General features: G+C 41.8%; 1 protein-coding gene across 7 annotated transcripts in view; it reads left to right on the forward strand.

The window, feature by feature from the left end:
* The window catches only part of fbrsl1 (fibrosin like 1), a 358,066-nt gene that overhangs the window by 320,378 nt on the left and 18,779 nt on the right, over nucleotides 1-18,909 (forward strand). For all 7 annotated transcript variants that reach the window (XM_023958685.1, XM_023958683.1, XM_023958687.1 and 4 more), the window contains 2 exons: nucleotides 16,036-16,462; nucleotides 17,604-17,857. In XM_023958685.1, coding sequence (XP_023814453.1) covers nucleotides 16,036-16,462; nucleotides 17,604-17,857 — 681 coding nt within the window. The remainder of the gene's footprint in view (nucleotides 1-16,035; nucleotides 16,463-17,603; nucleotides 17,858-18,909) is intronic.

Here is an 18,909-nt window from a genome sequence, read left to right on the forward strand (position 1 = left end):
GTCAGGGGCAGGGGGATTGAGGGCAGCTCACGGGACAGTGAGGTGGATGATGGAGCATGTTCGCATTTGGCTGAACGGCTCTCCTCTGGCCGGGTCAGCGTAATGTATCGCTAACCTCGGCTGCCAGAGTGACTGCTGCAGCCTCTTGCCCATTAAATAATGAATTGAGGTTGACCCTCTGAACAGCTAATAAGCTTTTCACTTCTGCTGAAACACGATAGACTGAAAGTCATGGCAGGCTGACTTGTAAGGGGATCTAAAAAACCAAAACTATGAGGCTCAGTAAGCAAATGGACCTGATGGTAGCTGTAGCAGCTATTAGACTCCTAGGGCTAAACCCACCTTTGAACAGCTGCTGTGTTTTGTTTATCAAATTCCAAATAATTATTATTGTTAGCCGTAGCGCCAGTTTCCTTGCATTGATGAGTGGTGCCAGAGGTACAGCGGCCAACCTCTGATCGGAAGAGTGCAAGTTCGGTGCCCGTCTATGTGTCAAAGTGTCCTTGGGCAAGACACGGAACCCCACATTGCTCCTGGTGGATATAGGTTGGGGTCAGGTTGCAAACAATATTTAGAAAAAGTGTTGAAAATACAAATAAATGCTTGTGCACTCAAGAGTGGCGGAGTTAGGACATTTTATATGATGGATCAAAGGGGAGCAGAAGGCTTTGGACGGGTGGCGGATGAGAGTGGAAGGCTATTACAAATAAACAGATTAAAATATGTATTTCAGTTTTATTTAGTCAACGCTTGTATTGATGATTTCTTGAGCAATGATACTAAAATTGACTCAAACAACTTGAGGTGCAAGTAGGGAGCAAAGGTTTTTGCTGCCCCCCTTATCCCCCTATAGCACCCACCATGGGACTTGATACTTTTTCTGCAAGAAATGTTCTTGACAAACATGTATTTATTTGTCAAATTTGGAGAAGAAAAGACAAAATATTTTCCAGCCCAAATTCTTAATTGTATTTAAAATTTTATGGGTTATAACCAGAAAACGGCTCATGAGCTGAGTGGTTTGTTTTGGTATGAAACAGCTCATATTAAGTGCTCTTCGTAGATAGTGCTAATGCCGGTGGTGCAGCCGCCCTTGTCGGAAATATGAAAATAAATAGGCGAAGCTGAACAGAGATAAGACACACGTTTAATTATTAATTGAGCCATTACTGACGGAGATTGCCTTTTTTGATTTAAAGCAGGAAGGCCTGCTTCAGGGACCGAAAAAGCAATTACAGAATTCCCAGCTTGCACTGCTGCTGCCCATCGTTCAACATGTGCTGCAAGAGAGGTGTGAATGGAGACAAAATGCCCCCACACACACACCCCAACTCACACACATCGTGTCACACTGTGTTGTTCCATAAATTATTTGAATTCTTCAATATTTATGGCTTTTTAAAATATGATTACCCTGTCATGTAGTATTTATGTAGAACGCCAGACTGTCAAAGAGATCAAGCCGCATCACCCACAAGCGCACTGCGGTCTGGCATCTTGAAAAACTGACTGGAAATAATGATTTGGTTCTATAAGATTCCGGAAGTGATTTCAAAGCTTTTACAAGCCTATCTTTTAAAGGTGGTCATGATTTTCTATGCATGGCAATTAGCTGGCTTGTAAAGTCATTGCTAATATTTCACACTGACTCCGTGCACTCTGTGGGCTCCCTTAGAGCACGATTATGTCCATTAGAAAACATGCCTGCTCTGAGCAAAAAGCCCACAGCGCATAAAATATTAATTTGGCATCCGTTAAAGCGTTTGGTCACTAATTGATTTTCATACGAGGAACAGGAACACTGTTAAGTGTTTCGTAACATGTCAGGGCGCTTGACACCTGTCACTCAGCTCCATCAGCCCATGTCATTTGTGCCAGGAAGCCCATGGGTGGCGAGCGGCTGTGACAGTAAATGGGAGTCGCACTGAAAGGTGGATGTGAAGGGTCCATTGTGTGGCTGTGTGTTCATTGACTGAATATGGATTCGGCTTTATCTGTGGAGGGGGAGTAATTACAAAATCACTAAAGGCTGTGAGGAACATTTACGATAGATTAGCAAAAAGGTTTTGAGGCTTTTGCCTCACGTTTGTTCTTTATAATGTATCAGATGTTGTCAAAGAGAATATTTTAGTCACACGTTTGAGTTTGTAGTGGGCTCTTATATTAGATTTTATATTACTTTCTTATTTTCAATTCTTTCAATCTACTACTGAACTCTCCTATGAGCAGCTAAATGGGTCAGTTGCCTGGACTGGTGCAAGGAAAAATCGGGGTTCTTTTCCAAGAGGGGGCTTGATGAGTTTCATCCAGTGTGGGTCCTTGGGCAAGACCCTTTACTCTACTGCTCAACTATGTAGCCACAGGGAGGCCAAACTCTTGGTCCCCCTGTGCTGGTCCCCAGCCCAGATAACATACAGGGTTGTGTCAGGAAGGGCATCTGGTGCAAAAATCTCTTAGGGTCACTTAGGGTAAAGGTTTGGACCAAGAGGCCCTGGCTGCAGACATCAACGGCGAGAACTGAAACTCCTCAACCAGAATCTGAAGTCTCCCCATATTGCTCGAAAAAGACTTTATTCTAACTGGCTACCCTAAGAGTTGCTTTTTTAACCATTTTAAGCTTTAGTAAAAGTTTTTTTTTACAATTCTGGTAAGGGTAAGTTGTATAATTTCCGCATTCAGCCAACGATGCCAAACACCATCTTGTCTGCAGCCAGGTCCCTCTCGTTTGGAGGTGCCCTTCTATAGAAAATGTTTAAATTGTTTATTACTATTTGTAAAACTGGTTCCATGTCCAATGGTTAAGGTTGTCCATTGGTGATACCTTTTAAAAATGTTTTCAAAATTACATTTGATCTTACAAGACATTAGACCACTTTCATGGGTAATTTGATTGTATTATAATACTGTATTCCTGAGATCTGATTGGCTGACCTAACTCTTCCTTTTTAAGGCAAGAAGCATTTGACAAAATTTCAAAATCACCTGATTCAAAATTAATGGGAAGCTGTCGTGTGAGCCTGTCATTAGAGGTGGATAATCTCTCACAGATGATCTGCAGCTGCACAATCTTACTGATCATTTACATTGGCTATTCTTTTAACAAAGAAATGGATCTGAATTGAATGAATGTAGGTCTTTTTTTTAACAAGGAAAGAGAAAAATAGAGAGGATAATTCTAGAGAGCAGCAGCTCTCATCACATCTTCTGTCTAATCTTAATCCTCTTCCTCCTCCAGTGGAAATGCAGCCAACAACATTGTGGAAGGCATTTTTACTGTTTACTTATGAGAATACACAACCAACATCTTATCACCACTGTCAGGCCTGAAATGCAGAGCGTGACGCCTGTGATCATTTGCAGGTTTTTCTTGTTTTTTTAATCCTTTATTCCCAGCTCCAGTCATTCTGCCAGCAAGACCCCCACCCCCACTCCACGTTTGTTTGAAGATCCCAATTCCGAGCTATGTGCAATTTAAGCTCATTTATGTGGAGAGGTTCGGAGCCAATGTTGTTTGCAGATGAGGCTGTTATGCTCATTGTCAAAGCCAGATGGTGAGTGATTGTGGCCAAACACGGTCCTTGGATAACATACAATCGCTGGCAAGGGGATCATTGTCAGCCTAGATGGATATTACAAACATGCTTGTAATGGATTGAATGTTTTGAGAAGTCATTTACTGAGGCTTATAGAGATGCAAAAGTCGTTGCCAGGAGCAGAGAAAAATAAAATGCTTTAGATTCCATGACAGACAAGGACATCCAAGTATCTGAAGAAAGTGCCAACGTCTTCAGGGTAGAATGGAGACCAACTACAGAGACGACGTCAAGACTGAAACAAGTATCAACCTGCTGTGTAAAGTATACTTCAAATATTTCCAGACAGGTGGTCTTTCTTTAGGTTGTGTTTAGTCCTTCGAACACAAAGTATTCTATAATACCACAAGCTTGGACTGGAAGAATAGGTTTGACAGAAGGCTGGCTTTGGAGAGTTTTCTGAGACAGGCTTGCTAATAGTCTTGAACTCAGCACATGGTGAAAGATGTAACTTGACACACAAGGCTGTGAAAGGCCTTGTGTTCGGTCATATATTTGGTTACAGATGAGGGCCATTAATCGTTGCTCTGTGTAACATACAGGCTGTAATTCGCTTAGCCATAGAGGGGGCCTGCATTTTGGGCTTTTTCAGGGGTGTTTGAAATGGTGCAAAAAAATTCACATTCACAGTGTGGTCCTTTTCAATAGTCAAGCGGTCATCTGTTTGACTGTTGTTTTTGGCTACTGTTGGATTTCCCTCCACTGGGCCCTTGTGGTGGGCCCCTTCCTAATGGCCTACGACTGACTGCAATAGCCCATTCAGGGATTCAACCACCCGGGCTGTTGGGTTAATGCTGCTGTGTTGGGGGGGGGCAGCAGGACTGGGATTTCTCTGCTGTTTGCTTTGGGAAGAGATGGTTCCAACATCAGCAATCCCATGAAGAAATGTGTGCGGAGTACTAACAGCTGTCCCCGTTGGCAGTCCCCTTAAAACTAGTCTTTTGGTTTTTCAGCAATGTTTAATTCTGCTTTCTTGTTTATTTTACAAGTTGTGTCCATTGACTGTATACAAGAACTGGACTGAGTGAGTCCTCCCCCCTTGCGTCCAAATAGGAAGTACCCACTGGTCCCAAAAAGCATAAGTCCCTAAGACTACTATTGAGAAATAAACAGCTTTTACTAAGTCATTCTATTTGTCATAAAACCAAATTTTTTTCATGATATTTTTTCTGTGGTGCAAGTTATTCTAGTTATTAACTGGCCAATTGGATGCATCAATAAAACATTTGATTGGCACATTTTGTGTTGCACCCTTTTAAGTTGTAGGCGTGTGGACTTCCAAGAAGCTCACTTCTAATTGGGGAGAGGGGTTGCCAAAGAAACACTTACTCAGACAGACTCAGTACAATCACTGCTTATTGACGACGTCTGGATCCAACATGGCGACGTCCGTATTGCAAAAAAATGACCAAAAAAAAGACAAATTGACTTCATTTCATTAGAGCTGGAAAGAAGTCATTTCTTATGGACGACATCACTCTTACTCAAATACAGTCAGGGGTTTTGATGTGGCCTTAGTAACGTACGAATGCTTGAATCAGAAAAAGGAGCCCCTTATTTTTTATATACGATTGAACTGTGAGTATCCAGGGGGATATGTGACCTTCACTTTACCAGGATTGTCATATTTTCAACAAAATTCTGAGCACCCATATTTACTTTTAACCCTTGTACTATCTTAGATGACCCCACCCTTGTGTTATTCCTACCATGACAAAAGTGGATAAAGGTGGAAAGATTTCATGTAATCCATGGACACCAGTGAGGTTCACAAATCATTGAAGAAAAAAGGTTCAGCGCACTGTTTAGTGGGTCTAGATGACCCAACTCCCAACGTTAAAGTGCCTTGGATAGCACAAGGGTTAAAAGACCCCATCTGCCAGAGTGAAACAAACAAACAGCTTTTTTTTCTGTTTCTGTGAAAGAAAATCAATGGGTAGCTATTGCCAGCACAAAGATATTTACTTATCAGCTGCTGTGTCCAGGAAAAAAACTCAAGTGCTCATTGGCCGCAGCGCACTGCTAGCGAGGCGCAGTGGCTCTGACCTAATCCCAGTACCAGGTGCCTTTGGAGCCGAGGTGAAGTGGACATGTTTTGGAGGATGAGCCATCTGGGTCTTGATATTTTATGGTCCTAAAAACCCACTCTCGACCGTTACTCTCCCAGCACTTACCTTTTAGCTGCTCACAATAATCTAAGCACTGGATGCTGAAGCCAGAGGGAAGGCTTTCAGGAAAATGTTATGGGGGTTTGAGCTTTTTATTTCAACTCCAATTCATGACCAAGTCAAGCAAACCTGGTAGTTTCTTTGTGTTGTGTTTAGATTTTTGATGCCCCTAACTACTTTAGTACTGTTTTTGTCAGTTGAGTGTTTGTTTTGTTTTATTTGGGTCTTTAGATTTTGTTTTGTTTGGACAGCCAGTCTCATTGGACCTTTTTTGGAGCTCCTTATTTTTGTTTTTTTCTGTCTTTTTACCTGTTTGTCATCTGTTTCATCTTGCAAGGAATTTGGCTTGTCTCTGAGTCCAATTTTGTCCTCCCTCTTGTCACACACTTATTCATATTCACACATCTCTCCAAACTGGCATGCAGCCTTTACATTTCACACAAATCAATTGTTCTCCTGCCGCACTTCGAAAACCTTAATTAAATACAGCAGCTCGTAGCAACCCAAGCTGTTGCTAATGCGTGTTGTACGCCACGGCCTAAAGGAGCTTTTCTATTCTTTGTGCGCTGGTTTGCTTTTGTGCTCTCTGCACACATAGAAGCAGATGATGGTGGGTTTTGGTTAACAGCCGCCAAAAAGGTCAAGATCCAGGCCTCATGTCCATTAGTTTAGTTTACACAGATCTTCAGCTGACCCTCTGCTCCTAAGTCAGCCTTATTAAGTGACCCCTCTCTGGCGTTTGTGTCACTTTATCTCCGTCATTCACTCTCCCTCCAATCGGGAATGATGAATGAGGTGCGAGGAAGGACAGCATATGTTTGCAAATTCGATACACCCACCAACCGACTTGCTTTCTGTGACGGTAAAAGGCTTTGTGGTTTGAAGTGAGAAGAAAACGCTTTTGTGAAAATGTTTGTGCGGCTGTCTAACTGGGTTACGAATTAGAGCTATTTCAAGTTCCTTTAAGTGTGTCATCACCCCCATGTTTTTTGTTTTTTCAGCCGTTCCCCACAAGACAAAAGACAACCCAGCCATAGGAAGGTTTTCTTTAAGAACACAGCTTTTTTGGCATGAAGTCATGATAGTAGAAAATAGCATCTCCACTCTAGTCTTTAGCAGCTGCTGGGTGTCTTTCTGTAAGCTGAGAAGCAGCTCTGCACCATAAACCTCCTATAGAAGTGGCATTGATTACATCATTGGGTCTATAGTGGCCAGTGCCCCCTAGAGGCTTGTTGATGTGTGAAACCAGAGTTCAAGTGCTTCTTTTAATGCACAGTGGGGCATAATCTGTAAATACCCACCAAAAATTCTTAGACTCGAACTCTCCGTGAGACCAGGATGACTGGTATCGGAGGTCATAGAGAGGCTCTCTATAGTTAGCTCGGCAGTATACATAGTAAAAGTAGATTCTCAATGTTAAAAAAAATACTAAATGTAATTTCATAAATGAAATAGGGAAAGTGAATGATTTACGAGTATATACATTTTTTTTCCCACCCTTATTCGTACAATACTAAGTCTTTACAGAGCATCAACGTGTTTCTGAAAGCAGTTATTTTTTGTAATATTGACTGTATATTGACTGTATATGAGAATTGGACTGAGTGACCCTTCCCCCCTGACGTTCCAAACAGGAAGTACCCGCAGATTACAAAAAGCCCAAATCACATAGTTTTCTATAGAGAATGAAACAACTATTACTCAGTCATTCTATTCTTGCTCTGCCACCATTTTTAACATATTCTTGATAATCCTTTTTTTCATGCCATTTTTTCTGTAGTTCAAGTTATTTAAACTGACCAATCCGTTCCCGCAATGAAAATATGTGGTTTTACGTCAATCGTTCAAAATATATAGAAACTTAGACTGAGACTGAGTCGGACCAATCACTGCTTTACTGACTGACGCTACAAGATCTGTAACAGATCCCCGATTGGTCCACAAATGCGCAAAATGTGTTTACTTTCGCTAAAACATTTTACAGTCGGAGTATGTCTTCAGATGTTAATAACAATAATAACCTCTTAAAATCTTTATATTTTACCCACTTATAAAAATAAAAACGATCAAACAGAGAGAATAACTTCAAGCCGTGTGGCTGTCAGTCTGTCACACATGTGAGATTTTCATTGTATGTAATGACACCAATATAAGATATAGTGCTGCTTTTAGGCAACATTCTTTTATTTTACAGCGCTGTAAATCAGCTAGGAGAAGCTTTCCGTTGATGAGAAAGGCAAAAATGCATGTCCAGTTGTAAAGGAGGCAGAACTGTCAGGAACATTTTTATTTTGCTTTAATTATTATTTGTTAATTCATCTTTCCAATCTTGGGACAACAAATGTACAAAAAATATACAAATTACAGAAGCTGATCTAAATCAAATTGCTATCAAACCTTCGCGATGTTGGCCACAAAGAGGAAGTTACGTAATATTTGCGTATGTTTGGACCGATCGGGTAATTGTTACAGATCGGGTAGCAACACTGATGAGGGCTCCAACATGACAGTATATGTCTGCCAAAAAAATGCCAACTCAATCAACTTAATTTGGTTGGAGCCTGTAGCTGTTTTCTATGGTGACGTCTCACTCACTCCCCCAGCGAAAAGAATTGTAGTCCCTAAAAACGATGCCCGCACCTGACAAGCTTTTTGTGATAAAACTAGCTTTGTTTCACATCAGGAAGTCCTTCTAGAGATCCGTGAAGCAGGTGAAGAACTCATGAAATGCCTCACTTTATCTTGCAGACTATCAGCAAACATCAGAATCCGCAAAGCACTTGAGAAAATGTGATATGCTGCTTTAGGTGTTTGTCTTACATCTTTCATTGCACTTAACTGCACTGGCTGCAGATGTCAAAACAGTTGGCGAGGAAAGGTGAATAGTTAGCAACTGTCAGCTTCTAATTGTTACTTTGCTTTAAGCATGGAGGGTTGAAAAAAGAAAACAGAGATGAGAAAGGAGGAAAAGAAAAACATGCCGGCTCTTTAGACTACTGTCATGCCACTTCAGATTTGTTGAAAGATTTTCCCTCAACCATTTTCAGCCCAATGAGAAGTAATGAGTATGGCTCTGAAAGGTGATATTACATCCTCTTCTTGACGTGCGGGTTTGTTGCATGTTCATACATGACGGAACGGAGGTGCTTCTGTTTACATTGGTGAGCGCTCCCTGCATTTCTGCATGGACTTGAAGCCTCGTCCACAAAAGCTACAAGTCTATTGTGTCTTAAACATTCTTTCCTGTTCTGCCCTTTCATTTCTGCCCCATCTCCTTCCACTTGGAGTGGATTGTGAGTCAGCTGGTGGGCTAATAGTGGATGCTTTCCTGCAGGGCACCAAAGTGATACTGTTCCGGCATTTCTCCGAGCTTAAGTAAAGCTGACATGTTGCTCTAGAGCTGCAGTCCACACTCTGCTCAACTGCGGCCTATTGAGGGGGGCTGGAAAGGTCTTAAAGGTATGGGAGACGCAGGGAGGCAGCCGTTGTCCTCCCTCTGCTAAGCTCTGATGTGGGAAGCAGCAGTTAGGTCCTTTATTAGAAGTGGCAGGCGTTGTCTCCAGTCACCTCGATAATTGCAGCACCAAGTCCACTGCTATAATCAATTGAGACAGCTGCTGCTGCAGCGTTCAAGTCCATCAGGCAGGCGTTTCATGCTAATTAATGAAATAATAAGGCGAGTGCTTGCAGCATTGAACAAATAACTCCTGGAGCCTCTTCTTCTTTTCGGCACAAAATTCATCCGTAAAGCCCAGATCATCCCCTCCCCTTCCTCTATAAGTCAGCTGTTTGTGCTCAGTGGCCTCCAACTAAGAGGGGTCACAGGAGCTGGTGAGGGGTCAGTGGCAGTGAAAGGGGTCAAATTCCTGACTGGCAGGGTGGGCTGCATCAGAACAGCCATTAGACTTGGGCTTTTCTGTGGAAAGTTTCAAGACGTCCACCCTTTTATTTAGCGGAACTGAGTGGCACTGACCTCAGACGACCCAGCTGTGGTCATAAGAAGCCGAGCCTGATGGATGTCACAGAGCTCTGCTGCAAGCAGCTCAGCATGGGGAAGGGCCCGTGTGGATTCTCAGCGAGCAGGAAAGGAAGTGTGAGTTTTGCCAGGGGTTAATGTCCGTTTGTCCCTTTGGGAACAGCGCTGGAACATGCAGGTTAAAGACCCACTTCAAGGAAAATCCTGTTTTTAACTTTTCAGTGGCATTTTTCTAACGATGGTGAACATAGATAAAGGAAATTGAGCTTAAAGGTGCATTTATGATTATTTCTTTAGTCAAATCATTGTGAATCAGGAGCAGGTGAAAAATGCCATGTGGAAAAGATTGTATTTGTGATGTAGTAAATGTGCTGGGTGGGACACGAGCTCCCTGCTCCGCTCCATTCTGATGCATCCACTTGGCTCAAAACTGTATGTCTGGAAACTTCAATATTACTCACCTTTTTTTGTTGCACCGCTACTGGGGGGGGCATTGTAAATTAGCGGAATAGTGTGTAAACGGAGAGCTTTCAGTTATGTGTGACAGAAAGAGGAGGGCCAACAGTCCTGCCCACATCTACTTACTGTTGCTTTGCAGAAATTACGCCTTAGAAACGTTTCTTTTTATTTTGGCTAAAAATGGCAATTAAAAGACCACTGGGAACGCTTTTCAAAACGCTTAAAAGATGATCGGAATTGGTCTTTAAAGTTCTAATGCGGGCCCTGCTGTTTGCCTTGAAAAATACAATCTGATAAGCTTAAAAAAACTCTGTTCTTTCCTCAGCTTGAGCTGCTAACTCTGAAACGCAAATATAGGTTCTCAATTTGTTAGGTATATACTTTGAGATGTTACCGCTAAAAAAACTCACTACCCATTCTTTTGCTATCAACTCACATGTTAACAAAATAATTGCCATCTGTCCCTGTCTTTTTTTGGTCAACTTTTCCTATGTTTCCCTTCCAATAAACATCTCAGTGCTTTACCTTGAATCCACTTTTGCTTACCAGTTTGAAGCGGATTAAATCTTGTTATGGAAAATCACAAATTTGTCCTATGAAATTATTACTAAAACAGAAGTTAGAGTGTGCTCAGACTTTCTGTTCCACTCACACAAAAGCGTTCCCTTCAAACCCTTCCCTTTTTTTTGTACAAGTGAATACCTTACAGCTATGAAGTGTTGATTGGCAAGACCGCGGTTTCCTGCCAGTATCTGTTATAGCCATCTTCCAGATTCACTCACTCGTGAGTTAAGCCTTGGCTCTGTACAGATTGCTTGTCTAGAGAGTTACAAACCCAAATCATTGTGAGCTCAACCGTCAAGAAGATTTGCTGTCAAGCCAGCAGGATGCAGATCAAGGCAGCTCGTTGCATACCTTGCACAAACTCTGACAGATATGCTGCTTGATTTAAATGTCTGTCTGTTCATGTCATTTGATCAGCTTCCTGACTGTTTATGCTTTGGCAAAGCCGTGAATGGAGTCAGCCGCAGTATTTGCCTTGTAAATGAGAACATCCACTGACCTTAAGGTTCTTTTATCCTTTCACAAACCTTTACCATGAGGACACTTTGCATACGATCTGATCTATTCTGAAAAGGCTTTTGCATACTGGTTCGGTTTCCCTGGTCATTGTAGACACTGGCACCAGTGTCAACATGAGTAGATAGTTTATGGCACACACCGATTTGCATGGACAGCCTTAGTTTATGGAGGGTTGCAGTCTGAGGAGAAAAATTTGCAGAAGGGCTTGTTTCATTTATGAGGCCATAAATTTGCAGGTGTGTGTTTAAAATGGAAAAACTTTAAAGGATAAAAGGTTCAAAGCGACTGATTCCCAAACCAAATCATCACATATGAATATTTATGTTTGTAGAGACTTTGCATTCTGGCATGACAGAGCTATCTCATGCCTGGTATATATTTCATAGCGATCGGCCATTGCGTCAATTGAATCGCATTCCTACTGCAATCGTGTGGTGTAGTTCATACTAAGGCTGGCCAGTTTCACTTGGGGCGGTCCGGGATAACTGCAACACCCTTCATAGTGGCGTTTATACTTTTTTATCCCTGATGATGCGATTGTCTCCAGCTTTTTAGTGTTTTTGTTTTTTTGTAGCAATATACAGCAAACTTTTTTATATATATAAAGCTTGTTTTTTTCATATGCAAGTTTCTCTTAGGATGCTGACATCTATATAAATAGGTTTGGATTTGGAGAAGATAAGATAAGAAAAGATAAGATGAGTCTTTATAGTTATTGCACAGTGTTACTTCATACAAAGTACAATGAAATTGGGATACTGTCCCACATCAGTGCAATTAGAGAAAAATAATTATAATAAATAAATAAATAAATAAATAAATAGGGAAAAGAAAAATAAAGAAAAAACTAGTTCAAATTGTGTGCTCTCAGCACTCTGAATCTCCTGCCAGAGGGCGGCCACTAAAACACCCAGTGTCCTGGGTGTGTTCCGTCCCTCAAGATGCTGCATGCCCTCTTTAGACAGCGGGTGTTGTAGAAGTCTTTCAGGGAGGGAAGGGGATGGCCAATGATTTTTTGGGCGGTGTTAATGGCCCTCTGCAGTTCCTTTTTTGTGTGCTGTGGTGCAGCTGGAGAACCACTCGGAGATGCAATATGTCAGCACACTTTCAATGGAGCAGCGGTAAAAGACTCTCAGCAGCTCCCTCTTCAGATGGGTCTTCCTGAGAACTCAGAAAGTGTAGACGCTGTTGGGCCTTCTTCACAACCTTTGAGGTGTTGGCGTTCCATTGGATGTCTGCATCTAGGTGCACTCCTAAGAACTTGCAGCTGGGCCCCCTCTCCACACATTCCCCATTGATGTAGATGGGCTGAAGGTTGGACTTCTTCCTCCTGAAGTCAATAATCAGTTAAATTAGTTAGTCAAATAATTAGTTGGGGTTAATAAATTGTGCAAACAGGACAAGGTAGGTGGTGCATCTAGGTTTTTCTTTTCTTTTCTTTTTTTGTACTTTAAAAGTCTCAACATATCAAACATTTATCTTTAAAAAAAAAAAAGTTAAATATGAAGGCATTTACCATCTGCTCCATACTTTTATCAAACATAGCTGAAGTTATGGTTGCATTAGAAAGTAAATATGTTGTAAAAATGTTATGTTTAAAAAAAAAGTCTAGTAAAGTTAAAACAAAATGAAAGATTGTCTAACCCCTCTTGTATTTAGAATGCAGTAATGTTGTTTTAATAAACAATTTTCTAGATCAAGTTCGCTCCACCTTCTAATGCCTCTAAATAAGCAGAGGTTAAATGGCGCGATATGCATGCAATTGTACTACAATTGCAGATGATGGCCTTTGCAACCAATGAAGTTTAAACCGGGCCTTAGTCATGCAGTGGAGACCTGCTTTCCTAGAAATGTGTGCTGAGCAATTCCAGACTGGTCAACGCTAGTCCGAGCTGGACCATCTGTCGTCAGGGCCACATAGGACCATATCAGTGCCAGCCCTCCAGATGTTCCACAGGGACGAACAGGGTCACATGTGAAGGATATCGCAGGCAGGAACAGCTGTGTGGCGACACTGCGATCATCCCAGATTCCCCGCTTGGACACATCAGTCATAAGCAGCAAATCCCAGCGGCTTGTAGTCCGTCTGCTACCTCAGCTACACCCCCCACCCCCTCGTCCTTCCTCTTTCTGCCCCTCCCAAGTTGCAGGCTCATATCGCTCCAAACTAAGGCACGTGCGCCCAAGGCGAGACTCAATTCCCCTGAGTAAGCAGGGCCACAGGAACAACTATAAAAAGATCAATACTGGGATGACATGTCATCTGGTGAGCAGGCCTGCCAACACCTCCCTCGGGAATTTCCCCGTCCCCCTAGTGCACTAACCCAGCTAATGGGCGAGGGGAGCCACCTCCCATCACTGGGCTGCCCTCCAACCAGCCTGACTCACTTGCACCATCTGCTCAGGTTTGCTTGGAAGGCTCAAGGACTTACCCCCACCTCCCCTACCTCACCTTTTTTTGTACACACACACACTCATGTGGCATTTGCTTCACATGACCGCCTGTGGCTTGCCTGCTGTTTTTTTTTCTTTTGCAGCAGGTGATTGGTGGCAAAGTGTATTCCAAGCCCTGACAGGAAAACAAGAGCAAAACAATGCAGGGTTTAGCAGCTACTGAAATGCTTGAACTTCAACTTGACAGTTCTGTGGGTTTGAGGCAAAAGGATGTTATCTGTTGAGAAGGAGCTGTGATTTTGCGGCATACAGGCCTTAGGTGGCATCTGTCAAAGGCGTTCCTGTCATCAGTGCTCCGTGTGGTTCTGCACTCAAAATAGCTGCTGGGGGAAAAAAAACAACTTTAAAATAAAAAAGGCACTCTGTAGAAGTAATCTATCAAAGTGATTTTACTCTAAACTGTTACCTGTGTTGGGATGGTTGTTAAAAGTACAATTTTCAAGTGGTTCCATGTAAGAACGTTGCGTTTTAATCTTTGCCATTGCTCACATCAATTTTACTTCAGTTCTAAAGCAAAGGAGCTTTTGACATAGCATTAGCTTTCTTTCACAAATTTTTCCCTTTGGGTTTCAGTCGTATATGCAAATGAAATCTTTTTGTCTTTTTTTTGTTGTTGTTGTATTCATATTTTTTCGCGTCTTGGCTTTTAGTGAGATTTTAATGAGGATGATACCTCCCTGCCTCCATTAGAGCCCATTAGAATCATCATTAAGATAACCTGGCACTCGCGGTGGCCCCGACATAGCGGCATTAATATGAGAAATTCTCCTTTCCATCTCGTTGCTGTGAGACTTTTATTTATTTATTTTACCCAGAATCGTTCGCCTTGCATTGTGTCTGCTAGAACTGGTTGCTATGGCAACATCACCCACTGGCGACATTTCTGCTGTGGATATTTGCTTGTGTGTCAGTGTCTGTCTTCCTGTCTATGCCTTCAGTCCACACCCCCCCCCCCCTTTTTTTTTTGTAGAAGCCTGACAACCGATGCCCAGACCTATATAAACCATGAACTCCATATACGGCTGGACCCCAAATTTAATTTGAAAAATGTGACACCTCAGTCAGCCCCCAGGCCTCCCATAAAACCATGGAGTAAGATAGAGGGAGCATAACGAATAAACAAATTAAAAAAAAAACTCTCCTGCATTTTGATTGGCCTTATAATGGATGTTAGAAATAGAAAGATTAAGCAGGTTGTTAATGGTGACTGGATATTCCATTTGAGAGCCGCATGTTGAGTTCTTGCTGGCTTGATAGCGGCTCCCTGCTTTTTTTCCTGTTACCAACATGCCTGTGAGCTTCTTTTTTTTTAATTGAAACGCCAGTGAGCCTTTTGACAGAAGTGCCGCCACATTTTAGCTGTAGAAATGAAAGTCTGTGCTGTCTTCTCTCCTCCTTTATGCGTCTATCTATAAATGAGTAATTACCTTATTTCTCTCATTTTTTGGTTCATTTGAAGTGTTCTTGCTTTACACAAATGCTACCAGCAGCAGCAGCAGCAGCAGCTTTGATATAGCAGTCATTCTTGTACTCGCATTTCCTCCACCTCGATCTCTTTGTGACTTTTTTGGCTTTTCCTCTGACTCTGACACAACAAAAACGTCTTTTACATGAAAATTCCGAGCTTTCTAAGCCTCCTCTACATGTGAAATGCATCAAGATGTAACTTTTTTTCTCTTTTTTTTCCACTTTTATTTTGCTGCCACAACAGATCATAATTACAGTGATTGGATTGCAAAAGCAAAAGAATGTGAAGTCGCTCACTGATTGTACCAGCCTGTTGAAAAGACCCGGGATCAATGCTAAAGATGGAGGCCGACTTCAGAGCACTTTGTTGTGTTTTTCTGTATCCTTAGAAAGAACAGGAAGGAAGGATGGGACGCTGCCGCGGCAGAGAGGCCAGGATAAGAGGCCACGATCTCTCCTCACAGCACAATTGAAACATAATTATTTCATGCCAGATTGTGTGCTCAGCAAAGCCTTGAATGGGCACCAACATTTGACTTTAATTAGCTGTGATTTATTCAAACTGACTAGATTGCAAGAAGAAATTGGATCATCTGATTATAGTCGAGCATGAAAATGACCCGATTAACCACTTAATAGAACCTAGTGAGAGGAAACAAGAGGAACTTTGCTCAAGAACAAAAACAGGAAGAAGGGAAAGAAACCCCTTATTATAATTATCTTAGATTATTGCTAATCGCCTCTTTGTTTCTGATTATTAAAACATAGTTTATCTTCTGATACTTCTTTTTTTATTTTATTTATTTATTTGAAGTTTTGTGATTTCTCTTCTCAGGTGTGCCAACGAATGAGAGTCCAGAGTCTAAGACCTGCAACTCAGCCAAATTTTCAGGGCTCCAGCGCAGCCAGGAGCAGAGCAGCATTGAGGTGCCCTTTGCACCACCTGTGCCCAGCCCCACCCCGGCCTCGGCACCGACGGGCTCCCCAGCACCCGCGGCGGCGTCTGCCCCGCCAGTGCCTCCCAGGTCACGCCTTCTTCCCAGCCCTCCTCCTCTTGGTGTCAAGAAGGAACTGAAGCCTCCACCCCCTCTCCCCACCCCACCCCTACTGAAGGCACCACCCCATTCCCAGCCCCACCCTCCTTATCCACACGCACACCAGGAGCCCCGTCTTTTTCCCCTCCCGCCTCACCACGCACGGCCAGTCATTGGCCATCAGCTGCATCACCCGCTGCATCAGTGCAGCAGCCTCCACGACATCAGGTAAACTATTGCTGCTGCGGCTTTGTTTGTTTTTTCTTTATTATCAACCTAAAAAATTGATCCGTCACATTGAAAAATCACACACACTGGGCTGGCGTTTCAAGAAAATTTTCTATTTGAGAATTTCCATTTGAAAACGTGTTTGAAAATCAGTGCGAAAGTGATGAATAGCAAGAAGAGAAAATCAAGCATCCAGGAAGTTGCCTTAAGTTGGTCCTGTAGTGATGCTGCTGCTTTCATGTAATGTTCTCCTGCTGCTATTCTGGTGGAGTCCTTCAAAAAAAGAAATTATCATAGAAAAATTCCAGAATGAATGCGATATTGTCCAGCGGACAGATCTATTTTCCACAAGACATTGACTGTTCTCATGAGGATATTGATTTTCCACCCAATGAACTTGAAATAACCAGCTGTCAGATTTACTGTTTTCATTGAACCATAGTGTGAAAAACACAGGCTTGTCCACTGTTTCCGACTCCATCTCATCTTCTCATTGCAAACAGAATATTCGACATTTCTAAACTTTAAGTCATTATAAATATTTGAATTTTTCTTAAAAGTTACTTGGATTAAACATTAAAAATATAATTTTTCATTTCATGTCTATTATTAAGGACAAGCAAAGATTGTAGAATTTTTTGTATTACAGTATTCCCTCACTATATAGTGGTTGACCTTTTGCGGGCTTGCTGTTTTTTTTGTTTTTGCTTTGTTTTTTTTACCACACCATGTGTTCTGCGTTCTGATTGGCTGTAGACCTTTTGAATTAATAACATGTGTGACATGTCTCCTTAATAGAATTAGAACTAGATAAATTACATAAATCTTTAATCCCGATCAGATCTTTGTTTAAAATATATAATACTGGACTTTTCTATGAGGTTTTTGACCTTTGAGAGTTAAACAGGTGAGCAAAATATAAAAATGTATTTTTTTTCTCTGAGAAAATTGAATAAAGTGTGTAGTTAGGGGTTTTATCGCTATAATCCTACTTTGCAGATTTACCGCGATAAACGAGTGAACACTGTACATCGGAATGCCAGTATTGTGAATGAAGGCATCCCATCATAAACACCTTAACCATCGTATTGTAATAGAGCTTGTTTGTGTCTTGTGTCTTTGTTTTTGGTAAAATGGACAGTCACAGCAGCAGTCCGGTGGGTTTCTCCAAACACCTGCCCCCATCCCCTCACCACCTTGGTGGACTGCCATCCTCAGCTTCAGCCTTGCCTCTGTCTATACCCAACCTCTCTACCTCGCACTATTCCTCCCTACGGAGCCCGGCCCATCGCCATTCGGCCATGTTTGCAACCCCAGCAACACTGCCACCACCACCGACCTTACCAACTAATAGCTTAGTGGTGCCTGGACACCCTGCCGGCACCCCTTACCCAGGTGAGCTGCGACACTTACACCTCTGTGCAGATGCAAACTTCTGATTTGCATCAATTTTTGGAGGGATCAACATCCAGGACGTTTCCATGCAGTTTAGATGTAAATGTTGGAGGAGAACCAGTTTTAGCTGCTTCAAATTAGCGTTAACAGGCAAAAAATGTTTTTTAAGTTACCCTATTTTCTGCACTATACAGCGCACCGTATTATTAGATATATCGTCACTGAATGGTCTATTTTTATATGTTTTCAAAGGCACCTTAAGCAAGACAAGAGAGTCAGAGAGGTCTGTCAGTCAGACTTCATTAACTGTGTTCACAGTAATTCTAGAACTTGTTTGTAATACATTAAGCCAAGTTAGCCTATTTCCAACAGCTGTAACTCCCAACCATGTTTGGAATATGTAAAAAAAACTAGACTGATGGCGCTAAAACAAACGTTACTGTTACTATGCTGACTCTCAACCTTGTTAGTTCCATGTAAAAAAAATAGCCTTGTCTGACAGTGCTGCGATGTTAGCATATTCACAATTATGAAACAATTATGTTTGAAACTAAAAAAATAAAACAGACTAACATTTTGGCATATACCTCTTAAAATCGCTCCAACATCAGTAACCACATCCAAAATTCATATAAGGCCCGCTGGATTAAAAGGCACACTGTCATTTTTTGGAAAAAATTAAGGCTTGTATGGGCGCCTTATAAGGCAGAAAACACATTAATTTCTTTACGTTTATTTATTTGAAACCGTTTCACTTGTGGCAGAAAATGCTGTGAAGTAGACACCATTAGCACAGAATTGCTTTAACTTTGTGTGCAAGTTCCTCCTTCAGTGCCAGCTGCTCTCATACTTCCAGATCAAATCTCAGTGAATAAACTGCTAAACATGCTTTTATACCTTTGAATAATTCAAATTGTTTAAGGCAATGTCTACATTTGGAAATAGGATATATTCCTTTTGCTATACTTATAGATTCAAATCTGAAAATTGGAAAAATAAGTAGCCTTTTAACACAGGAGATGCTGCCAGAAACACCCAGATAACACATACCG

The sequence above is a fragment of the Oryzias latipes genome, chromosome 9 (genome assembly GCF_002234675.1).
Source record: "Oryzias latipes chromosome 9, ASM223467v1".
Lineage (NCBI taxonomy): Eukaryota > Metazoa > Chordata > Actinopteri > Beloniformes > Adrianichthyidae > Oryzias > Oryzias latipes.